We start from the raw sequence: 26,357 nt of genomic DNA, 5'->3' as shown, positions 1-26,357 counted from the left end.
GACGTTCGTGTCGTGTGGATACATTTACATCTACATCTACGTACGTACTCCGCAAGCCATCGTCTGGTGCATGTCGGAGGATACCTTGTACCTCTACCATAGAAGTAGTTCAAATGGCTCGAAGCACTATGGGACTTAACTTCTGAGATCATCAGTCCCATAGACTTAGAACTACTTAAACCTAACTAACCTAAGGACATCACACACATCCATGCCCAAGCCAGGATTCGAACCTGCGACTGTAGCAGCAGCGCGGTTTTGGACTGAAGCGCCTAGAACCGCTCGGCCACAGCGGCCGGCTCGCTACCTAACTTTTCCTTTTGTGCTCCAGTGGCAAATGGCGAGAGGCAAAAACGTGATGCCTCCGTACAAGCCCTAATTTCTCTTATTTTCGTGGTCCTAACACGGAGTAGAATTGTCCTGAAGTTAGTTCAAATGTAGGTTCTCAAAATTTTCTTAATAGCGTTTCGCGAAAATCTCCCAGTCATTCCCATTTGAGTTCACAAATCATCTGCGTAATACAGAACTGCCATGTTGATCGAACATACCAGAAATAAATCTAGCAACACACTTCTGAATGCAGCTGTATCTCTCTTCAGTCAGACCTCGTTGGAATCCCGAATGCTCGAGCAGTACGCAGTGTGCTGAATTAGTGTTCTATACGAGGCCTCGTTTATAGGTGAGCCACACTTTCCAAAAAATCTCTCAGTAAACTGGACAACGATTCGTCTTCCCTACTACCGTCCTTCCGTTTCATATCGCTTTGCATTATGTCGAGATATTTAACCGATGTGTACCTAGCAGCACACTACTATTGCTGTAGTCGTACATTACAGTACTGTTTTTCCTACTAATCCGCATTAGAAGAATCGGAAAGCTTTTGAGGCAGTATGCTAGTGTACAGACACGGCTCACCGGAAAGAAGGGAGGGGACAAGAAGAGATATTGTTTATTTCTCTGTGTGCCTATTGGGTAAAAATTTTGCAACTGGTTTTAAACTACTTTCACCAAGAGACAGTCGCTTGAAATTTTAAACAAAACTCAGATCTGAATGAGAATGCAATATTAACTTGCTTTTTGACTGTTGTCTGTTCCAGTCGCAAATGATTTGTGAGAAGAACGTTTGCGGTAAACCTCTGTGTGAGCTCTAATCCAGTTTTTTACTTCAGGGTCTTTTCACCAGATGTACGTAGGGTATGATGAAGAGAAATGAAATAAATCTGAAATGTATCAAATGTCTCTGTTGTAATCTAATCAAAATTTTAGATATCGATGGAAAAATTTCAGATAAACAAGACCAAAAAGCAGAAAATAATTATTTAACTAAAATGAATTTTTAACATATCACGTTTTGAAATCGGACTACAGGAATACAATGTTTCTCCCAGCCCCATACAGATTTCTAACCTCATACAAACGATCCTGAAAACTTGTATGCATTTGTAATAGCGTCCACCCCCGGTAGCTGAGTGGTTATTGCGACAGAATGTCAATCCTAAGGACCCGGGTTCGATTCCCGGCTGGGTCGGGGATTTTCTCCGGTCAGGGACTGGGTGTTGTCTTGTAATAATAATCATCATTTCATCCCAGTAGCGCAAATCGAAAGACTTACACCAACCGAAAGGTGTACCCGACATGAGGCCCTAATCACACATTTCATTTTCATTTGTAATAGCTATAAGAACGAAAAGAAAAAGCGTGTGACGCATATAGTAACTAACTGATGCATGAATAGTTCATCTCATTACTGTTATGTACTTATGCGCCCGCGTTTTTTTTTTAATCTTGTAAGTACAATCAAAGATTAAAAAAAAGACGCAACACGAACGAATTATCCGAATGGGAAGGATATCCGTAGACGTGATGTACATGTACAGACGAAGAAATGATTACAATTTCAGAAAAATTGAATGATTTATTCAATAGGAAAAGTTTCACAAATCCAGGAATTCAATGAAACGTTGCTCTACCTCTGGCTATTATGCAAGCAGTTGTTCGGCTTGGTGTTATTGATAGAATTGTTGGATGTCCTCCAGACGGTTATCGTGCCAAATTCTGTCCAATTGGCACTTCAAAATCCCGAGCTGGTTAGAGGGCTACGCCCATAATGCTCCAAACTTTCTCGATTGGGAAGTGATCGAGCGACCTTTCTGGCCAAGGTAGGGTTCGGCAAGCACAAAGAGAAGCAGTAGAAACTCTCGCAGTGTGTGTGGGCATTATTTTGCTGAAATGAAAGACCAGAAAGGCTTACCATGAAGAGCAACAAAACGGGACGTACGATATCGTCGACGTACCGCTGTCCTACAAGAGTGACACGGACGACAACCAAAGGGGTCCTGCTATGAAAAGAAATGACATCCCAGACCATCACTCGTGGCTGTCACGTCGTATGGTGGGTAACAGTCAGGTTGCTATCTCACCGCTATCCGCGGCGTCTCCAGAGAACTCTTTCCCTTGAATAAATCATCCATTTTTTCTGAAACTGTAGTGATTTGTGGATCTGTATGTGTACATCAGATCTACAGATTTCATTCCGATTCGGTTCTTGGTGCGCCGTTTCCGCTTTTCTTCATAGGGAGCATTTTCATTGCTATTAAAAATTCACAATAAAAATTTTTTCGGGCCATCTGTGTGGGGATAGGAATCTACAGTGTGGTCCATTGATGGTGACCGGGCCAAATATCTCACGAAATAAGCGTCAAACGGAAAAACTATACAGAACGAAACTTGTCTAGCTTGAAGGGGGAAACCAGATGGCGCTATGGTTGGCCCTCTAGATGGCGCTGCCATAGGTCAAACGGATACGAACTTCGTGTCTGTAAAGAGGAACTCCCACTTTTTATTACATATTCGTGTAGTACGTAAAGAAATATGAATATTTTAGTTCGACTACTTTTCCGCTTTGGGATAGATGGCACTGTAAGTCACAAACCTATGGTTCACAATTTCAGACGAACAGTTGGTAACAGATAGGTTTTTTAAATTAAAGCACAGAACGTAGGTACGTTTGAACATTTTATTTCGGTTCTTCCAATGTGATACATGTACCTTTGTGAACTTTTCATTTCTGAGAACGCATACTGTTACAGCGTGATACCTGTAAATACCACATTAATGCAATAAATGCTCAAAATGATGTCCGTTAACCTCAATGCATTTGGCAATACGTGTAACGACATTCCTTTCAACAGCGAGTAGTTCGCCTTCCGTAATGTTCGCACATGCATTGACAATGCGCTGACGCATGTTGTCAGGCGTTGTCGGTGGATCACGATGCAAATATCCTTCAACTTTCCCCACAGAAAGAAATCCGGGGACGTCACATCCGGTGAACGTGCGGGCCATGGTATGGTGCTTCGACGACCAATCCACCTGTCATGAAATATGCTATTCAATACCGCTTCAACCGCACGCAAGCTATGTGCCGGACATCCATCATGTTGGAAGTACATCGCCATTCTGCCATGCAGTGGAACATCTTGTAGTAAAGTCGATGGAACATTACGTAGGAAATCGGCATACATTGCACCATTTAGAGTGCCATCGTTAAGATGGAGGCGTTACCGCTGTTGGTGAATGACCCTTCGTCGCTAAATAGAACGCATGCAAAAAATCTTTCATCGTCCCGTAATTTCTCTTGTGCCCAGTGGAAGAACTGTACACGACTTTCAAAGCAGTCGCCATGCAATTCCTGGTGCATAAAAATATGGTACGATGCAATCGATGTTGATGTAGCATTCTCAACACCGACATTTTTGAGATTCCCGATTGTCGCGCAATTTGTCTGCTACTGATGTGCGGATTAGCCGCGAGAGCAGCTAAAACACCTACTTGGGCATCATCACTTATTGCAGGTCGTGGTTGACGTATCACATGTGGCTGAACACTTCCTGTTTCCTTAAATAAGGCAACTATATGGCGAACGGTCCGGACACTTGGACGATGTCGTCCAGGATATCGAGCAGCACACGCCCGTTGGGCATTTTGATCACAATAGCCATACATCAACACGATATCGACCTTTTCCGCAATTGGTAAACGATCCATTGTAACATGGGTAATGTATCACGAAGCAAATACCGTCCCCACTGGCGGAATGTTACGTGATACCACGTACTTATACGTTTGTGACTATTACAGCGCCATCTATCAAAAACGAAAAAAGTGATCCAACTAAAACATTCATATTTCTTTGCGTACTACACGAATATGTAATAAAAAGGGGGGGATCCTATTTAAAAAGAACATAGCTGATATCCGTTTGACCTATGGCAGATCCATCTAGCGAGCCAACCATAGCGCCATCTGGTTTCCCCCTTCAAGCTAGTCAAGTTTCGTTCTTTGTAGTTTTTTCGTTTGATGCTTATTTCTGGAGATATTTGGCCCAGTCACTGTCAATGGACCACACTGTATATCGGGCGTTTAGAAATTATTTTACACTTTTTCCTCCGATTTAAAAACATGGTAAATTAAAAAGTCTATTAAATTATTGTTTTAATTTAATGTCATGTATTTGCTGTACGTGCGTCGTATCTTGCACTCAGTGCATAAGAGGATCAATTGCTCCCCAAGAGCTGGCCGATGTGGCCCAGCAGTTCTAGGCGCAACAGTCTGGAACGGCGCGACCGCTACGGTCGCAGATTCGAATCCTGCCTCGGGCGTGGATGTTTGTGATGTACTTAGGTTACTTAGGTTTAAGTAGTTATAAGTTATAGGGGACTGATGACCTCAGCTGTTAAGTCCCATAGTGCTCAGAGCCATTTGAACCATTTGCTCCCCAAGAAGTAATCGCCAGGTGATGTATGTGTTGGGTTGTTGCGGCCACGCTAACCCTTGTTTTCGTTTGCTCACAGCCGCAGCCTCTGCTCGACCCTTCGGAATTGCTCAGGCCGGAGCCCCTATACGCAGGGAAGCCCGTCTCGCAGTTCCGCGACTACACCATCGATGAGAATGACCCAGTCAAGGAGCGCGTGCGCAAGCTATACCTCGCCATGCACACGCACCAGACCGTGGACTTTGTCAAGAGTAAGTATTCGAGCGTCTCTCACAACACAAGTACCTAAAAACGGGTGGCAGAAAATAGGGGATATAAAATTTTTAGAATGAAATTTTCACTCTACAGCGGAGTGTGCGCTGATATGAAACTTCCTGGCAAATTAAAACTATGTGCCGGACCGAGACTCGAACTCGGGTCCTTTGCCTTTCACGGGCAAGTGCTCTACCAACTGAGCTACCCAGACACGACTCACGCCCCCCCTCACAGCTTTAATTCAGCCAGTACTTCGTCTCCTACCTTCCAAACTTCACAGAGCACTTGCCCGCGAAAGGCAAAGGTCCCGAGTTCCAGCCTCGGTCCGGCACACAGTTTTAATCTGCCAGGAAATTTTATAAAATTTTTGATGACTACAAAACATTATGGGGTGACAGAATATTATGCTATGGAAGACAAACTGAAATTTAATACAGAAGGTTTCAAAATGCTTTCCTTCTGTAGTATTCATTGTATAGAGCCCTGAATTCCGACATTCTGAAAAGCGTTAATTTAGACTGCACAGACCTCTCTGGAAATTGTAATACCAACGCAATGGAATGTTGTATCATTGAAATAATCCCACGGGTTGAGATCGGGGCCGGCCGGTGTGGCCGAGCGGTTCTAGGCGCTTCAGTCTGGAACCGCGCGACCGCTACGGTCGCAGGTTCGAATCCTGCCTCGGGCATGGATGTGTGTGAAGTCCTTAGGTTAGTTAGGTTTAAGTAGTTCTAAGTTCTAGGGGTCTGATGACCTCAGATGTTAAGTCCCATAGTGCTCAGAGCCATTTTGTTGAGATCGGGACCATAAGGAGACCATTCCACATGATTTTTAGTGAATGGTGAAGTGGTCAGGACGACGATCGGATCTCTGAAGGCCTCCTGAAAGAAATCGAAGGCATTGTACGGTGTGGACATGTTCCATCCAGCATGAACCAGATGTTTCGGGCCATTCGGCCGCGTCTCGCAGCCGGTACAAATCCGCGTATCAGTCAGTACCTTTTGTATTTGTCCGCGTGGAGAGCTCTCTCCATAAAAATGGGCACGTAATAACTTGCGCACTGATTGCGCTCCACACATTTACTTTTTGTTGTTGAGAAGGAGCAGCAGCTTGAGCGTTAGAGATACAGTAGCCTCGTGGAGCCAGTTCTGTTTGTTGCCGTACCTATGGATATGGAAGTGTGCCTCATCACCTATCACATCTGATCCGTATCGAATGTTCTACCGAGCGAGGTGGCGCAGTGGTTAGCACACTGGACTCGCATTCGGGAGGACGACGGTTCAATGCCGTCTCCAGCCATCCTGATTTAGGTTTTCCGTGATTTCCCTAAATCGTTTCAGGTGAATGCCGGGATGGATCCTTTGAAAGGGCACGGCCGATTTCCTTCCCAATCCTTCCCTAACCCGAGCTTGCGCTCCGTCTCTAATGACCCCGTTGTCGACGGGACGCTACACACTACCCTACTATCGAATGTTCTATTTTCAAAGGCCTCAGTCATCCCGTTTACAAAAGAATATCGACGCTCCACATACGTAACCTCCGAAGTTTGGCACCACTGAATTTTGTGAGGGGGAAATGGTTAAGTTTCTCTTTCATTATCCTCTGGAGAGCCCGTCGTGACATCCTGAATCGCTGTGCAGAGTGTCTTGTCGCGTAGTGATCGCCTCGTTGTACACGGTTCCCACCGTTCCATATTCTCCAGTGTTACAACTGAGGCTGGTCGCCCTGCTGACTGTCCCTTCATATTCGGATCTGATCTTTTCGAAACACCTCAGAAACGTGTTAAAAACATTCAGAACATCACACAAGCTCTGTACGAGAGGATGCTTTAATTTTAACTTCAGTTCTGTACTGTAACTTCACCGAGAAGTAATCATTCCGCGATGGTACTGTTCTTGGACGAGTGTGGTGTTCAATGCGTGTCTCACCGGCAACGGTATGTCCAGAATTTTGTATGATCAACAAATGCTGTTGCAATGTTAGTGCCTCCCTTCTGATACGTGAAATGAGACGTCGTTGAGTTAGCTATACAGCTCCCAGAGTACAACACAATAGTACCACAATGGAACCGTTTCGGCATATACTTAAACCACAGTATGAAATTGCTCTTCCACACCTATTCTGCGTCACCCTGTGCTTCGTCGTACTAAACCGATTACTATGCTTTGCTAGGGGACAATGGCACGTTATATCTACCTCTTATAGCCTCGATAACTTCATTCACTTGTAAGTTCCAGCGAATTTTTGACGTATTAGCACTAGGGCAGGAGCGGGCAAACGTTGCACGCTGCTCATGAGCGCACAGCGCTGCGCGTGTGCTGCTCGCGTGCAGGCGTCGACCGGGGCTGTGGCGACAGCCGGCAGGTTGCGGAAGTGTAGTGCCAGGCTAAGCTGCGGACGTTGATGCGAAGCGAGCACTATGTAGTGAACGTTGTATTTCAAGAAACGGAGAAGTGGAGATTTGCTATCTTTTAAAAAGTAATGGGAGAATCATTTTTTCTTTGTGCAAAAACGTGAAAATTAGAAATGTTTAATATGTGGCAGTATTCTCGCTGGTCAACGGAAGTTTAGTATTGAAGGCCATTATAATAAATTTCACAAGGACGAGTACAATTTATTGTCGGATTCTGAGCGGATGGGGAATTGAGTGAGCTTAAGAAGAGCGATTTGACGATACCAGATGAATCTGTCGTAGTTGGCCGGCCGGTGTGGCCGAGCGGTTCTAGGCGCTACAGTCTGGAACCGCGCGACCGCTATGGTCGCAGGTTCGAATCCTGCCTCGGGTTTGGATGTGTGTGATGTCCTTAGGTTAGTTAGGTTCAAGTAGTTCTAAGTTCTAGGGCACTGATGACCACAGCAGTTGAGTCCCATAGTGCTCAGAGCCATTTGAATTTGTCGTAGTTGCTGTTGTCACGAGCGATCTGCGACTTCCTCTCGTCATGTCTCTCATCTAACTGATCTAACGTTTTATGGAGCACTGTTTTCAAGTTTTCGGGACGACAACAATAATAGCCCAGCGGTATGTGCAAGTTATAAGACTGCGCTTAATATAGCGAGAGCTGGAAAACCATTTGCTGAATTAATAAGTCTCGGTTAAGAGCAAACATCAGTGATGAAAATTTACGTAACTGTTTGTGTTTGTCTGTATGTAGAAATTTTGTTCCAGATATTAAACGTATTGTAAACTCCACCTGTGATAATTAAATAAAACGTATCCTACGTAATAGGTACTCTTTCAAACCATGATTTCTTTCAAGCACTCCTACTAACCTTATTCATTCACTCAATAAAGCAAGCTAGGAAACAAAACGGATTACAGAGGAAGGAGCGGACAGAAGGTATGGCAGGGATGGGAGATAAGCGGGTGGCCAGCTTGCCCCTGTGTGCACGCGTAACACCTGTTAACTGCACGCGTGCAAGTGCACCGCACATGTGCAAGATTCCTGCCCGCCCCTGCACTAGGGACACCCCATGTTGGCAAATCTCATGGTAAAGTACTTATTTCTTCGTTATTGTGTATCCTTGCTCACTTATTTTAAGTTGCATTAGAAGAGAGACTTTATCAGAGCTACAGATCTCCATCTGAGGGTAAAAACTGCGCGAGGTAAAGGGGACAGCCGAACTTAGCCCCTTTTTATTCTCAGGTCGGCACGAGAAGTGGCGCAAGTTCGACAAGTTCCGCGCTCCCGTGCTGGAAGCCCTCGACACGCTGAACAAGCTGGTGGACGAGAGCGACCCGGACGTCGACGTGCCCAACATCGTGCACGCCTACCAGACAGCCGAACGCATCCGTGAGGACTTCCCGGACTGCGAGTGGCTACAGCTCACCGGACTCATACACGACCTGGGCAAGGTGTGTCTAGCTCGCTTACTTGTGTTCTGTACGAAATCACATGAGACTCTGTAATGTCGGCAAGCACTTCACATGTTTAAACTGCGACCCTACAAGGCACCAAGCGGTATGTGTTACAAAAACTGCCTTTTACTTCAGGTGCCAACAATTTTTCGGCTGTCGACCTTCGTTTTAGTTACAATATTCAGTCACATTCAGTATTACATAACGTCGTATACTCATAACTAGGGCTATTCCTGAGATCAATTTCTTCGAGAATCCCAACTATTGTTCGCGTCGCCGGCCACAGTGGCCGAACGGTTCTAGGCACTTCAGTCCGGAACCGCGATGCTGCTACGGTCGCAGGTTCGAATCCTACCTCGAGCATGAATGTGTGTGATGTCCTAAGGTTGGTTAGGTTTGAATAGTTCTAAGTCCAGGGGACTGATGACCTCAGATGTTAAGTCCCATAGTGCTTAGAGCCATTTGAACCATTTTTGTTCGTGTCAAATAAGCAACCAAGCTACCTAGCTCTGAGACGCAATGTCTTCTTTCTTGTGAGGACGTACTGCAAAGTAGTGCCTCCGAATTTTTTATGTGAATACTCTTAAAGCAGGGGCGGGCAAACGTTGCACGCGGCTCATGAGCGCACAGCGCTGCACGTGTGCTGCCGACACCCCCGGGATAACAAGGCCGTCCAACAGTGTTAGTGACGTCACACTAAGCGGCCCATAGCCGACGCAGCAGTCCACGGACACCTCCGTACAGACGCGCTTGATGCTAACGATCTTCTGTCCGTCATACAGAAAGGAGCGAACTATAATTCGAACCAAAGACCAAATTATATATATTCTTGTAAACAGCATAAAGGTTCATAACGAAATACCGATTACATATACGGGCAGGAATAGGTTCTAGAACTCCTCTGAAAAGTGTTTATCTTCAGTACCAGAATGAACATCAAATTGTCAGGTTTTCTAAATAGAAAATCACTTTGTTAGTAACAGACAGCAATAATGAGACTTGCAGCTGGTGATTTCTGCGTGGAAAAGGAAATAAGCTGTAGAGAGATTGAAAATGGTAAGTAAAGAGAGCCTCAGCCTTTTGCTCACATTCTTACATGTAATGCACGTGGTTGTTTTTCATTTCCTTACCTTTCATAACATTTTTCATATTGTTTCAAGAAGTGTATCTTCAATAGCAGAGTGAACTTCAAATTGTCAGGCTTTTCTTAAAGGAAAGAGCAGTCCCTTAGTATCACAGTGCAAGACAGAATCTTGTGTTCAGTGATGTCTATGTTAAAAGGAGAATATTTGATATCTATCTTTTGTTTCCATTCTTTATTACTGGGGACACACTTGTAAAAATTCTTGAAAAGAGCTGTCACCATGAACATATGAGTAAATTCACAATAGTCATGTGTTTTATGAAATAAAGCGAACTCTTGTTACCTTATTGTAAACGAAAGTTGTGAGGGTTTTGCTATGTATGACAGTGTATAAGATAATTTACTTTCAGTGTAATAGCTTGAAAATGTTAAGTCCTGCTGTTAGTTGGCATTTGTCACCACCTGTATGCGAGTTTTAAAGCTAAATAGTGTTCAGACAATTATAAAATAGTGGAAAAGTTCCTCAATCGATTAAACTTATTCCTGCCCGTATATATAATCGGTATTTCGTTATGAATCTTTATGCTGTTTACAAGAATATATATAATTTGGTCTTTGGTTCGAATTATAGTTCGCTCCTTTCTGTATGACGGACAGAAGATCGTTAGCATCAGGCGCGTCTGTACGGAGGTGTCCGTGGACTGCTGCGTCGGCTATGGGCCGCTTAGTGTGACGTCACTAACACTGTTGGACGGCCTTGTTATCCCGGGGGTGTCGGTGCTGCTCGTGTGCAGGCGTCGAATGGAGCAGTGGCGACAGCCGGCAGGTTGCGGCAGTGTAGTGCCAGGCTAAGTCGCGGACGCTGATGCGAAGCGACCACTACGTAGTGAAAGTTGTATTTCAAGAACCGGAAAATGCAGAGTGAAACAAGGAAACGGAGAAGTGGAGATTTGCTATCTTTTAAAAAGTAATGGGAGAATCATTTTTTTGGTGCAAAAACGTGAAAATTCGAAATTTTTAACATGTGGCAGTATTCTCGCTGATCAGCGGAAGTTTAGTATTGAAGCCCATCATAATAAATTTCACAAGGACGAGTAAAATTTATTGTCGGGTTCTGAGCGGATGGGGAAATTGACTGAGCTTAAGAAGAGCGATCTGACGATTTTTGATGAATCTGTCTTAGTTGTTGTTGTCACGAGAGATCTGCGACTTTCCTTGGTCGTGTCTCTCATCTAACTGATTTAACATTTTATGGAGCACTGTTTTCAATTTTTCAGGACCATAACAATAATAGCCCAGCGTTACGTGCAAGTTATAAAATTGCGCTTAATATCGCGAGAGCTGGAAAACCATTTGCTGAATTAATAAGCCTCGGTTAAGAGCAAACATAAGTGATGAAAATTTACGTAACTGTTTGCGCTTGTCTGTACGTAGAAATTTTGGTCCAGATATTAAACGTATTGTAAACTCCACCTGTCATAATTACATAAAACGTAACGTAGTTAATAGGTACTCTTTCAAACCATGATTTCTTTCAAGCACTCCTACTAACCTTATTCCATCATTCAATAAAGCAAACTGGGAAACAAAACGCATTACAGAGGAAGGAGTGGACAGAAGGTATGGTGGGGAGATAAGCGGGTGGCCAGCTTGCCCCTGTGTGCACGCAGTACACCTGTTAACTGCACGCGTGCAAGTGCACCGCACACGTGCAGGATTACTGCCCGCCCCTGTCTTAAAGCTTTAAAAAAAAACAAACGTCATTAACATTCTTTTTCTTTATTCTTCATTTATCTACATAGTCACCCTGGCGATGAACACATTTCTCCCAACGATAGATCCTTTTGTTGGTACCGTTACTGTGAATGTCTGACTTTGTTGATGGAGGCACAACCTGGTCTCTGATTGCACCGCTTCATCACTACCAATGTGTAGCTCTTGCAGGTATTCTTCAAGTTTCGGGAACAGATGAAAATCGGATGTGGCCAAATAGGGACTGTATGGAGGATAGTCGGCGACATTGAACCCAAAGCGTGGGATTCTTGCAGATGCTGCGGCACTCTTGTGGGCCTAGCATTGTCATGCTGAAGGAGAGAATCCCCCACGTGTGGGCGAACTCTTCCAATCCTCAACTCCATACTCGCGCGCTATTTCTCACGTGCCGACATAGTTACGTTACGCGTCACCGTGTTACACGCTTCAGTTTTGAGAGTTCTAGCAGCAGAGTGCAGCTAATATGTAGACATGAAGAACAAAGGTGCAGAAAGTTAATAACGTTTGTTTTATTTAAAAAGTCCGGAGGGTTTACTTTTGAGCACGCCCTCGTACGTACTTTTTCCTGTTGAATTGTTGAATCCTTACTCATTCGATCCATCAGTCTCCTATAACACAAATTTCAAAAACTTTTGATCACTTCATTTCAATCTTAACCACTGTCAACATTCTGCACCCATGGCTATTCATGAATACTATTTCTTTTGCCTTAAGATCTACATTTTTTCGATATTTTCAGCTGCCTACTTTTTGTTACCTATTCGCAGTACGTACAAATACGTATCCTCAGATAGGTTCTCAATAAACGCTTTCTTCTTTATAAAGTTGAGACCCACGAATTGATATCATAAAACGACTAGAACATACTGTAGGATATGCATAACTTACTTTCTGCAACGAAAGAGTAGTGGGTATCAATGAACATTTGAATAAATTCTATGAAGCCACTAACTTGTGATAAGTTCATTATCCAGTTTCTAGAGCGTGTAAGCAGCCGACTTTGTAGGAAAGTTACGATTAGTGATTATGCATGGCTCAGTCTGTTAATATAACCTTCTGAATTTTCAAATCTGAATTGTAAGTGCACACAGCAATCACGTTGTACATGAAGTGAAGTACACCAGCTCTCTCTGAATCTTCAGATAGAGACTTACGTTCTAACCTGAAAAGCATGCGAAGAAGTGGCGGAAGCGTACTGTGTATTTCAATTTTGAGAAACGTGTGTACTGATTATAATATCGGCTCTCTAAAACGGGAATAGCTACCGAAGGCAGAAAGTCTGTAAAGTTGCATGTGGTAATTGGATGCAGGCTGAAAAGTGCACACACTATCGTGAAAATGATCGAATGTTTAAACAGTGACTCGGAATTAGGAATAAATCTCATACATTTGGATTCAAGTATTTATTATTTCACCTAAAGCAGAATCAGAGCTGCAACAAAGCACACAAGCCTGAGTGCGTGAAAGATACGATATAAGAGATCAACACAAGAGAAAGAAATGAACAACAAGAATTCTATATTAAACTTCCTGGAAGGCTGAAACTGCGCTTCGGACGGAGACTCGAAATCGGGACTTTAGCCTTTCGCGAGGAAGTGCTCTCCTGACTGGGCTACCTAGGCACGACTCACGACCCATCCTCTCAGCTTTACTTCTGCCAGTACCTCGTCTTCTATTTTCCCAACTTTAAGGTAAATCTCCTGCACGTTCATTAGAAAATAATGAAAACATTTCATTAGACCTGGGTGTGATGAATTAACAGCACTATTATTTGGGTGAATTAACGTAAACCCGGATTTGTGCCACGCCTCGAAAACTGATCGTCTCACCTAACAACGAATGGTTATTTTGAATACAGGGAAATGAACGTTAAAAATCTGGAAATGCTGGAGTTTATACTAATGCCAAGCTGCGCGATGCGAGTCAAATTCTCAACAAACATTTATAAAACGAAATCTGTGAATAATCAGCAGACACTGTTTTCAAAGCGACTTAATACATTACTCAATCATAGCAGCGCTTCTGACCCGAAACGCACCCACACGAAGGCGTAAACAGATTAAACTTCTCCTATGCCGTTTCATAAGGCCAGTTCCCAGCGATATAGTGGACCCGCTGTCCTTTCATTGGAGTTTTTTGGATATAATCATACACACGACCTGGGTTCTTTACTTATTTCTGCCTCTGAACTTTACGTCAGTATGCTATGAATAGGTTGTTGCGGGAGCAGAATCGCAAAGTGTTCTCATTTTACGTTCTAGTAACATTTCGTGGCGGTCATGTTATAATTAAGTAAGGAACGAAATCGGGATTCTTCGGTCGGCACCTTCAGACAGCTGAAGTTCGATATCCTGATAGTACAGAGATCACTGATTGCTTGCCACAGAAATTTTTCAGTATGTCTGCGATCTAGAAAAATCTGTTTCTGAAAGTTAGGACTGTGAGAGGCTACATTCAATGTTAAAAGCACTTTTTTATAGTGTACTGTCCAAGATTAACATTTAACCATCTACATGTCTATCTGCTGCAGAGACACACAAATATTTTAATTTACGTTTTCTTTATGTGCGTTTGTAGCTAACAACCAGCTCACATCCGGTTTCTTTAAGTTCCCGAACCAGTTCCTAATCGCTTTCAGCAACCACGTCTATGGAGTCATCCAACCGTATCACTCTGATTTCCTGAAAAAAACTTCACATATGGAGATAATCTTTCGCGTCTTATATTGGATCTTCAGTATACAAACTTGTATGAATGGTGGCAATGAGCAACGTATTTGCTGATTTTAAACTCTTTCACCAGTCTATCAGTGTTAATTATTCCAGCCTGCTTCGCATGCTTACAATGGATTTCCTTTCAACCCTTGCAGTCGATACCAATGTGTCTTAGAACAGCTAACATTTTATTCCATTAAAGATTAGCGAAAGCCTTGTCTTTTTAGCCTTATCATATAAATAACATACAATGCCATTCTTAGAGGAGGGAACACAGTTTAGAAAGATGTCATCAGCCATCACAAGAATTACGTTACATAAATCCACCAGTGATGCTGGATCGAATCGGAGAGAAAAGAAATTTATGCCACAACTTGACTAAAAGAAGGAACTGATAGATAACACACATCCAGAGATTTAACAAAGTACTCAGTTTGATGACGGAGGCATCTGAGGTCTGTCAAAACTGTATGCTGAGACCAAGGCTTCACTGTAGTAAGCAGATTGAAATGAATGTCGGTTTCTATCACTATGCAGAGATGAGGTTGCTTGTACAGATTAGACTAGCAGGGAAGGCTGAATCGAAACAGTGTTAGGGCTGAAGACGACCACTGTCATAACAACAACAACAACGAATTCTCCATAGTAAATCGAATAGTCTATAAAGAAAGATATGTTTCATTAAACATGAAGGGTCTTTCATTTACGAACCGACCTGTGGAACGGCTTTTCATTAAGTTGCTGAGAGCTATGGGTAATACATTATCTAGGCATTAGTTAATTGTGTAGGGGGAGAGATAAGGGAGAACAAAGAAGAGAGAAAGGAGAAGAGATATGGGAGAAAGCAGGAGAGAAACTGGATTAAAAGAAAATGCTTGAAGAAAATGGGACTCGTAGCCTATGGTAGGTCAGTCTGTACTGAGAATGGTGAGGAAAACAGTCTCGGGACAAGTAAGTATCACACGTAAAAACTGTAAAGGAAAAAATTTCTTGCTAATGCCGTGTACTTAGTGCATTACCAATTTGCAGAATAGTACGTGGATCAACAAATATGAATGGTGTGTTCAGACTAAGAGCAAGCATTGTACAATTGGTTATACAGGATCCTCTTTGTTGAACAGAGTTCTTATATTTTGATGATTATGATCTCCGCAGTGCCACATGTCGTGAAAAGGCTGATACAAGTGTTCCATCTCGCCTGCCCCAAATAATCGTTATCACATTTGCATCACAGCCAGAATGGAGGTAATTTTTTAATCTGGCAACTGATGGTGAGCCATCGTTATACAAGGTGCATTCAAGTTCTAAGGCCTCCGATTTTTTTTCTCCGGACTGGAAAGAGATAGAAACATGTGCATTGTTTTAAAATGAGGCCACGTCCATTGTCAATACGTCCCAGAGATGGCAGCACCGTACGGCAGATGGAATTTTACCGCCAGCGGCGAGAATGAGAACTGTTTTAAATACTTAAAATGGCGACGTTTTCCTTACTTGAACAGTGTGCAATCATTCGTTTTCTGAATTTGCGTGGTGTGAAACCAATTGAAATTCATCGACAGTTGAAGGAGACATGTGGTGATGGAGTTATGGATGTGTCGAAAGTGTGTTCGTGGGTGCGACAGTTTAATGAAGGCAGAACATCGTGTGACAACAAACCGAAACAACCTCGGGCTCGCACAAGCCGGTCTGACGACATGATCGAGAAAGTGGAGAGAATTGTTTTGGGGGATCGCCGAATGACTGTTGAACAGATCGCCTCCAGAGTTGGCATTTCTGTGGGTTCTGTGCACACAATCCTGCATGACGACATGAAAATGCGAAAAGTGTCATCCAGGTGGGTGCCACGAATGCTGACGGACGACCACATGGCTGCCCGTGTGGCACGTTGCCAAGCAATGTTGACGCGCAACGACAGCATGAATGGGCCTTTCTATTCGTCGGTTGTGACAATGGATGAGACGTGGATGCCATTTTTCAATCCAGAAACAAAGCGACAGTCAGCTCAATGGAAGCACACAGATTCACCGCCACCAAAAAAATTTCGGGTAACCGCCAGTGCTGAAAAAATGATGGTGTCCATGTTCTGGGACAGCGAGGGCGTAATCCTTACCCATTGCGTTCCAAAGGGCACTACGGTAACATGTGCATCCTACGAAAATGTTTTGAAGAACAAATTCCTTTCTGCACTGCAACAAAAATGTCCGGGAATGGCTGCGCGTGTGTTGTTTCACCAACACAACGCACCCGCACATAGATGTAACGTTACGCAACAGTTTCTTCGTGATAACAACTTTGAAGTGATTCCTCATGCTCCCTACTCACCTGACCCGGCTCCTGGTGACTTTTGGCTTTTTCCAACAATGAAAGACACTCTCCGTGGCCGCATATTCACCATCCGTGCTGCTATTGCCTCAGCGATTTTCCAGTGGTCAAAACAGACTCCTAAAGAAGCCTTCGCCGCTGCCATGGAATCATGGCGTCAGCGTTGTGAAAAATGTGTACGTCTGCAGGACGATTACGTCGAGACGTAACGCCAGTTTCATCGATTTCGGGTGAGTAGTTAATTAGAAAAAAAATCGGAGGCCTTAGAACTTGAATGCACCTCGTATTTTTCTCAAAAGATGTCCGATTAAAAATTGTGAGATACGATTTAATTTTTTTTACTATGGTCTGAGGGCTTTAGAGCAGGATTGGTTAACACGGAAGTCTGGGAGCTTTCTAGTAGGATTGGTTAACACTACATTGAGCCTCCCTTGAGGAGGATCTCGGTAACTAGCATTTCCCGTTCGTCTTCTGGAAAAGTAAAGTGTTTCTTCTTTTTCAGTTCATGGCATTCTATGACGAGCCTCAGTGGGCCGTTGTCGGTGATACTTTCCCAGTGGGCTGCGCCTGGGCCGACTCCATCGTCTACAGGGACACCAGCTTCGTCGACAACCCAGATGGCAAGGATCCGCGTTACAAGTATGTCTTTCACATTAATGATCTCCTTCTACTTTTTTCGCCAAATTGCTTTCAAAATACCTCGCAACGACTAAATACTACATGCTGGTCTTCAGAAACTGCCAATAATGATAATATAAAGTATTCTGACTGACGCTCCCAGTTAGAATCCCATCCAAGAAGTCCGTATACATTTAGACGTGTGTATCGGAGACAGGTTGACACTTGGATATCCCGTAAGTAGTATTTTATACAACCTGCAGTATTTTGCGTAAATACCCCTTCTAATGTTTTCTCTAATTATTGTATTTGACTACTATATTGCGTTTTACATCAATGTATGCATGTTAATTGATGAATACTTAACTAATATCTTTAGGTACAAAATGAATGCAATGTAGATGTCACATGTGCATCATGTTGACTAGGTACCTGCAGATGAAACCGATTGTACATCAAAATAAAATAAACAATTCAGCTGCAAGGAAATCGAATTTCCTTGGAATAAATAAATAACAGCTGAAAGTCCTATGTATTTTGGCACGTAATAAACTCTACAAAAATTGTTTTTGGTTGGTTAGATTGGGAAGCTGTTAAGCTGGAAATATTAGGGCTGCAAGAAATATATCCCATGACGATCTACTATTTTTTAGACTTCATTTCTGATTTCGTTATATTTTTCTTTAGATTTCTTAGTCTGTTTCTGTAAGAACTGGCTGTATGTTTTAAATGACTTTTTCGATTCGTTTTCAATTTTTCACCAAATTTCTTGTTTAGCGATTCGTATTATGGTATTTTTAATGTTTGTCCATTCGTCAGTTAGATCTTCGCTTGAAAAAATTTTTTGGTGAGTTGTTTCTCCTATATATATATATATATATATATATATATATATATATATATATATATATATATATATATATATATATATATATTCCTTAAACTCTTTTCTTGGTGTTGCTGCACTTTAAAAGTTTGGGTCCCTTTCATTTTTCCTGGGTACCTTTCATTTTTCCTCTTGTTCTGTATTTTTCATCTTCCTCATACCTGGATCTTTGATTTATCAAGATACTGGTGAACACTCACTATTATCCCCCTGAATACTTGTGTGTCCATCACCCTTGTACCTGTATTTTTATTTGCCATGATGTAATTAATAACAGATCTGTGGGGTCGTGTAGACCGTTTGTATTTATAGATGTCTCTTTCCAAAAATATATTGGTTACTTTCGGAACATTAAAGACGACAAAGTCTATAAGTTTTTTTCCATTGTTGTTAATTGTATCTTTACCATTGCTGCCGATCAACTGGTGTTTGGGTTCTTTACCTATTATTGCATTCAGGGCTCCCACCAAGATGACATGATAATCGTTGTTTATTTTACCCATATGTTACTGTAGGTCATCATAGTACAGATCTGTTTCTTTCTTCTTTCCTTCTTCTTGAGCGAAGGTTCGTGTAACTCTTAGATGTTCTATATCAAATTTCAGTCTTACTGCGATGATACTTCCACTTCACTACATGCCTAGATGCCGATCCACTGTATAACATCAGGCTATCTTCTAGACTTTTCGTACCTTTTAAATTCTTTCTGGTTTCTGTAATGACTGCTACAGGGCAGCCGGCGGTGGTGCTGGGGGGGGGGGGGGGGAAGTATACTCCCCCTCCGCTGTGAGGCATTTCTTTGTACAGAAATCTTCCGCCGGTATCACGCGTTTGCTAGACGACAATACGATGTATTGTGTGAAAGTGTTTCAAGTGAAATGATGAAATACAAGTATTATATTCGACAGAGAGTAATGGTGTGTGACACACACACACACACACACACACAAACACACACACACACACACAAGGGCGCGCGCACGCGCGTATAGAAGCAGCGCGTGAATTAAGGATATTATTTCAAAAGGACTTTCCTGATGTTCAAGTTCCTAACGGGAGTATGATTTATCGAATGATGAAAAAATTTCGTGAAATCTGAAGTTTTCTTGACGGGAAGCATGGGCAGTGACGAACAGTGTACGCAGGTTCGAATCCTGCCTCGGGCATGGATGTGTGTGATGTCCTTAGGTTAGTTAGGTTTAAGTAGTTCTAAGTTCTAGGGGACTGATGACCTCAGAAGTTAAGTCCCATAGTGCTCAGAACCATTTGAACCATTTCAATTTCGTACAGTGTGAACAGAAGAAACTCTGGACAACATTTGGCATGCTCTGGAAAGGTCTCCAAGGAAATCAGTTCAAATGGCTACAGCCATGTAAATCAACTGCAGTGCAAGAACTTAGACTTGGTGATCCTGCAAAAAGATCGCGATTTTGTGAATGTATTTTGAAAGGGTGCATGACGGAGAAATTGATCCTCGCTTAAGTTTCTTTTCGGTCGGATTTCTTTTGGGACGAATCAGGGTTCGAGGTACGTGGATAGGTTAATTCGTATAATAACCGTTATTGCGTTGGCCTCGGAACCTTACACGGTCGGGTTCGAAAGGAAACAAGAACTGGCGAAGAGAGTCCGACAGAAAAGAAAACAGAGTTAATCTGATCCAAGTAATTGGAAGCGATGTCAGACTTTGCTAATGGTCCATCTGGTTGCCGCCCAGATACTCCCAAAAAGGAAGCGTCCTCTTTGTCTGATCACTGATCAGTCTGGCATGGGTTACCCTACCACGAGCATCGCTCCACCCACTGGATCGTTGAAACGCACAGACTTCCCCACCCAAAGATAAGTTTTCGTTCTTGGGGAGGAAGTATTTAAAACAGTAGAACACCTTTCCAATACAAAACATTTATAAACTCTAATATTGCGTTCCTATTAATAATTATCTAGCGTCAGAGTCCTAATGAATGGACTCTTTCTGCTATGGTTTAGTGCGTATCATTACTAGGTGATGAATGTCGCGTTGACTTGTTGGCGGGGTGTGGCAGTCACGTTGTGTATATGAGATTACAGAATCTGAAAATGGCAGATGCAGCCTACGTGTAGGCTTACAACAGAACTTGGAGTTTCTCCTATCAGGTGTAGTAACAACGATGCCGTACAGTAGAAATAGATCGATATGTCTTCTCTCCGCTGGCGGTCTGCCAAATTTCACCTTAGGCGCATACTTACTTTTGCCGGCATAGCTTGAAATTTTTAGCCCGTTAGTGTAAAAGTTTGCAATTTTCGTCGGTCTTGAATAACGGCAAAAACGAGGGAACGCCAGAAATGTTCCGGCTATAAGCGTTCCAGAATAAAATTTATATTTCTGACAGTTTTCAGAACCTACAGTCTGACAAAATATTATGAGCCATAGAGCTATTAAGTTTAATGGCCTCCTCGATATACTAGTATGTACTATTCGTACTATCTTTCCTGCCGCTGCAATAGTGTTCATGGATTCGCTTGGGGTGTTATTATTTCACGACACGTGCGCTTTTTCCGTCTTGACAGACTCAAGTTGTAAAGACACATTGCAACCTATGGGAAATATTCCCACAAAATGAGTATCAAGGTTGTCACTAGCAGTGTACACATCTGTGTAAGAGTGCGTATTAAACACTTCTGTATGTATGTGTGCTAACGTATCATAAATACCGAAAAAATGTTTCTGTGCACACTGAAATGAGTGTCATGAGTATCGCAAGTAGGAAGCACACTTGCCTATAAAAGTGTGATTCAGCTGGCCCTACCTATGCGTTTTATGGACGCTCAAGATTTTCATATTCTCTTACTCGCTACAAACAAACTGTTATCTTTATGAAAAAACTGAACAGAACTTTTTTGTAGGAAATTTAATGTAGTTTAGGGGCAACTGAATCGTCCTGTATGTGTTTGATCCCCTTGCTAATATTACAACACAAGTGCACAACTAACATCTGTGTAATAACACAAATTAGAATGAGATCATCCGGATTACACATTAAATACTCTTAAATAATAATTTCGTTGGCAATGAAAAGCTTCCATTCGAAAGCAAGTAAAAATCATATTTCATTTCTCTCACCATCTGCTGAAATAGATTAGCTTGCAAACTAGACTGCTGCTGGAATATAAAGCACAATCAGATAAAGTGTGGTATACTGAGACCTGTGTGGCACATATTGGTGAATCTTCTACTGGAGTGGGTACCGTGCATCAGTAAAATGTGACCTATTCATAGCAGAAGTTTGTTATCCACAATTTCCAGAATTCGTTTCCCTGAATGTCCATGCTACATATCGAACTGACAACTGCTCCTCAAGCATTTGTCGGTGAACAAAAATGTGCTGAATTTTCTATAACTGTTTATCTGCTAGGTGCACGATCTGTATGACAAGGTCTCTTGAATTGCGAAAACATTCACGTGTTTCAGTGTTCACTGCAGTGTAAAACCGCGTAACCTCAATGTTTAGTCATTTTATGTTTATAGTTACCGGGAATTTGAGGAATGTGGTTTTGTGTTTCCAGAGAAACCTAACGAAAACCTTAGTATCTTCAGTGAACTTGCCTTTTGAGCAGAATCTGATCTGCTTATCATTTGTTGTCTTTTACAGCACCAAGTACGGCATGTACAAACCGCACTGTGGACTGAACAACGTGCTGATGTCGTGGGGCCATGACGAGTACCTTTACCATGCTCTCAGGCATAACGGCTCCAAGCTGCCCGAAATAGCGCACAGAATCATCCGCTTCCACTCCTTCTACCCGTGGTACACCAACGGGGAATACATGCACCTCTGCAACGAGGAGGATATGGAAACCCTGAAGTGGGTTAAGGTGTTCAAGTAAGTAGCATGTGTCAGCTCTTGCTCTGATAAGAATCCTTTCACAACTGCAAATTATTACTTGAGATAACAGTTTTCGACTGTTTAATGTGATGTCACACACTAAACTCTATACTACTTCGCTTCCCGACCTGCACACGGTGCATTCGTCATACTGTGTTCTGTGCACTAAAGTAGCATTATCTTGAGTAAGTTATTCTATAGATACATTAATGAATTTCGCAACAACATCTCCCTTCTCCCAATAAGGTGTCCTCAGTGTCCTATTCCTCAAGCATTTCGTCTAACAAACAGGACAATCCGTCCTACTTTAAACATCACACTTATTAACAATAATTGAGGTGGACAGGGCCCACTATTAAACTACGAAAAGGAATTTCATTTATTCATTCTTCACACTCAATGAAACATATAACACAGCTACATCAATGCTACAGTTCATTCCGCTTTCACTAGAAGCATTGAAAGGAATAACCTTAAATGAAAATGTATTGCTTGCCAGTCTAGTATTTAGCGCTGGAAAAGATTAAGAAATTTACTTGTGTTATACGGGATTGTAAATGTAATACTTAGTTCAAAGGATAAAACAACCCATTTCCACCATCACTTGATTTAGATTTCTTCGGATGACATTGGGAGTGGGGGGGGGGGGGGGGGGGAGTGTTGGAAATGTGACGTTAAATGACGTGTTACTTGTGTGAAAACTTTCTCGAATGAGCCCTGCCCACCTCAATTATTGTTAATAAATGTGATGTTTAAAGTAGGACGGATTGTCCTCTTTGTATTGACATTTCATTTCGAAATCCAAGCAGATATCCAGACAGATTTAATGAGAAAAAAAACCTCTTCAATGTTCCATCCAAGAAAGTAATCCTTAAATTTAAGCATAATAATTCTTGCCAAGTTTGAATGAATGACTACATGTCACCTGAATGACTGGTGCTATGTGGTAGGTAACGCTCCGTGTTCACTAAGCAACTTTTCTTTGTCGTCTGTTGCAGCAAGTACGATCTGTACACGAAGAGCGACGAGACGCCAGATATAGACGCTCTCAAGCCGTACTACCAGAGCCTCGTAGACAAGTACCTGCCTGGAACGCTCAGCTGGTAGTGTTCCATGTGTCCGACGGGTCTGCGGTTGTTTCCATGGTCTAAATAAGTGTTTGAAAATATTATCATAGCAAACGCTGATGAAAACCATGCTGTACATTATGTTGTGTGTTTAATTACTAGGGAAATGAATAACTTTTTCTGTAAGTTTTTTAATATACGCAATTTCATTATATAAATAAATATTTTTATTCGATGAGACTCTGTATTTCTTTTTTGAATAAAAGTTTTATATGTAAATCTATTAAGTTGTCCTATTATCCCACTCTTTGCAGTGACGCCTCAGAGTATATGACTACCGACGAAGCGCAATGATAATGATGTTACCTATTACGTGGTCACACTAAGACACAGTCCTCGTATTACAATCAAGCAGATATCTAATCTTGACCTTTCTTTTATTTCCCTAGATCACGCTGAATAATAGCGGTGTGTGTATTTGGCAAGTTTGTCTACTTAAGGGGCATGGTTCACAAACATAAGGGGAAATCTTAAGACAGATTCGTGAAACAAATGAGAACCTTGAAACATTTGTCAGTTTCTTGAGTAGTGCAGATCAAAGAATATGAGTTGCTAGCCCATGCAATTCTTATCATCATTTAAAATATCTTTTGAGAACAATTTGCTGTAAGAACCACAGCTTTTGGTCTTACATTTTGTTCTGTATTGTGTACTGTGTTGTAAGTAAAATAAAGCAAGTTAACTATTTATGTACAGCATAGGTACACATTTCTCGAAATAAAAACATAATAAAAGCTTGATTTTTTTCTCGAAGTCCTTTACAGTATTGCATTTAAAATAGACTTTTTAAAAAATTCTGCTGTCATAAATTATGGCTGAAAATTTTTTTAAGAAATGTGTATGGAAGTCTCAGTAATTAACTCATAGTTTTTCTTTAAAAAAGTGTCTAACTCATAATAATATTGCTCCTTTAGTTAAGAATGTTTTAAGATAGTATAAAAACATTCTACCTTTAGTAGGTTTTAACCAGCGTGTACCGGCACACCAAGAAAGTGAACTTCCAGGAAATTCTAGTTAAAGTTAAAGCTTGTTTCTTTACCTACCCTACGTAACACTAATGCATCCCAGGTCCATATTCATATTGTTCCTGTTGTCGTTCTCCTTCTCTTATCTTTTTCAGACTTCTTCTCCTTATTTTTGCTACTTTGGTAGCTTCCAACACTGATATCTATGCATCGAAGAATCTGCTGTGGTTAGTGGCAATAGTTCTTTGCATATTTGGTCATATAGTCCCCAGGGACTCTCATCAATTCCCTAACCTTAAACCTTGAACTTGTACTATCAAAGAAACATTGCGACGCATCCAGCACATCTGTGTTCAAAATAGCTGCTGGTAGTGGGCGTGAAGCACATTCCCTATTGCAGATTGGGTTACGTAGCGACGCCCTTCTTGGTCTGTTAGCACGTGAATCAATTTTCGGCGTCGATTTTGGCGTTCTTGGATGATATGGTACATCGACGGATGTTCATGAGGCATGCGATCAGCAGTACGAGATCGTACTATCGCTCCTTCCAAATGCCTCCGCATGAGATTGGAGATTTGTGCCTTAGCATGGTTCATCCTTGTATGGCGCTCAGGGGAGGCTGGCATCGTGGAGCATTCTCGTAGGATCCTGTAGTAAAAGTCCATAGTGCTCTTCTCCATACCGGATCAAGGTTTTTCGAAGAGCAGGTTTTGCACACTGGATACACCAGGATATGGTAGACGGATACGTGGGACGGCGTCTATTACATGTGATCCAAGTCTCTTCTATTAGAAGTCGACAGTCAGGTGAATTAAGAAGTGCCGTGTTCAGTTTCCATAAACCACGTCCGTGCCGTACTGCCTGTATTGTGAGAACAACATCACAGAAGTAAGCCTCATGATCTGAGAAAGCAACAGGCCAGATTTCAGCCTGTCGAGTGTGTTGAATTAGGGATCGCGAGATGTAGATGCGATCCAATCGGCTAGAGGAGTGCGCAGTGTAGTACGTAAAGCCCATAAGATCACCGTGAACATGTCTCCACGTGTCGACAAATTGTAGCCGCGTGACGACTGTTTCCAGAGCTGCGCATGGTGAGTGACGCGGCAATTTATCCTGAAGTCGCTGGGTGCAGTTGAAGTCTCCACCCATGACCCAGTCATCGTGCGGTCCCATAAGCAGGGGTGTAACTTCATTCGCGAAGAAGGCATTGCGTTCGCGACGGTAGCTGGAGCCCGACGGCACATAAATGTTGACGATGCGTACACCAAAGAGAGTAAGGGCCATACCTCTGCCGTTGGGGAGGTATAGGACATCTTCGGCAGGAAGACCTTCTCGTAAGATGATGGCAACACCACTACCGGTGTCCGAAGCTGGAGAAAGATGCGCCGTGAAGCCATGTGGTGGTGAAAAATCGGCGACATGCACTTCCTGAAAAAGCGCAATATCTATGTCCGCATCATAAATCATATCGCGGAGCAGCGCTAGTTTGTGGGGCGCACGAATGGTCGCGAGGTTAATTGTTGCGACACGATAATGCTGGTGTTGGAGTCCCACAGGCACAGGTGGGGCTCCTTCTTCAGGAGCGAGAGGTCTTCGATCTTGCCGGTCCGCTGAAGAGGCTGCTATTGTGGAGAGTTTGCGGGCGCGGGCGCAACCGATGGGGGTGCCCAATCATCAGCACCGTCCACCCCAGTCCCTTCGATCTCCACGTCGTCTGCCCAGGAGACTGATACTGCGGAAGGGCATCGGCTGTGCACATCATCCACGTGGAGAGGAGACGTAATTTTCGGCTCAGCGAATAGGCTCTCTTCAACGTCGAACTGTGGCGGCGACGGCGCCAGTAAGGAGGGGGTGTTCGTTGCCAGTGGTCGCCTGTGGCGGGTCGTTCGCATCAGACTTTTGGTCATCAAAGAGCGGTTTGTCGTCCATCTTCGGGTCTGCATCCCTGGTATCCATCCGTAGAATGGATTCATCAGGGGGTGTACGGCTACGTTTCTTTCTCTTTCGTGTCGACCCTTGTTTTCGAACATGTCGTTCAGAGTCTGATTGCGGGGAGCCTTCGTCTGACTCCGGACCAGTCTGAAGGAAAGCAGAAGTCGGTACCACTCCCGAATCAACGTCCA

At 42.7% G+C, this 26,357-nt stretch overlaps 1 protein-coding gene and 1 non-coding gene across 2 annotated transcripts in view; one reads left to right on the top strand and one right to left on the bottom strand.

The window, feature by feature from the left end:
• Positions 1–23,449, top strand: part of LOC126092123 (inositol oxygenase-like) — a 28,425-nt gene extending 4,976 nt beyond the window's left edge. Inside the window, exons 2-6 of the mRNA XM_049907565.1 lie at positions 4,854–5,025; positions 8,674–8,882; positions 17,281–17,417; positions 21,909–22,139; positions 23,141–23,449. Coding sequence (XP_049763522.1) covers positions 4,854–5,025; positions 8,674–8,882; positions 17,281–17,417; positions 21,909–22,139; positions 23,141–23,249 — 858 coding nt within the window. The 3' untranslated portion in view covers positions 23,250–23,449. The remainder of the gene's footprint in view (positions 1–4,853; positions 5,026–8,673; positions 8,883–17,280; positions 17,418–21,908; positions 22,140–23,140) is intronic.
• Positions 5,166–5,240, bottom strand: Trnas-uga (transfer RNA serine (anticodon UGA)). The gene has a single exon. It is a non-coding gene; the product is annotated as a tRNA-Ser (tRNA).
• Positions 23,450–26,357: the final 2,908 nt, after the last annotated feature.

This window comes from Schistocerca cancellata, chromosome 7 (genome assembly GCF_023864275.1).
Source record: "Schistocerca cancellata isolate TAMUIC-IGC-003103 chromosome 7, iqSchCanc2.1, whole genome shotgun sequence".
Taxonomy (NCBI): domain Eukaryota; kingdom Metazoa; phylum Arthropoda; class Insecta; order Orthoptera; family Acrididae; genus Schistocerca; species Schistocerca cancellata.
The sequence above is the reverse complement of the archived record's forward strand: the minus strand, read 5'-3'. Positions and strand labels throughout refer to the sequence as shown.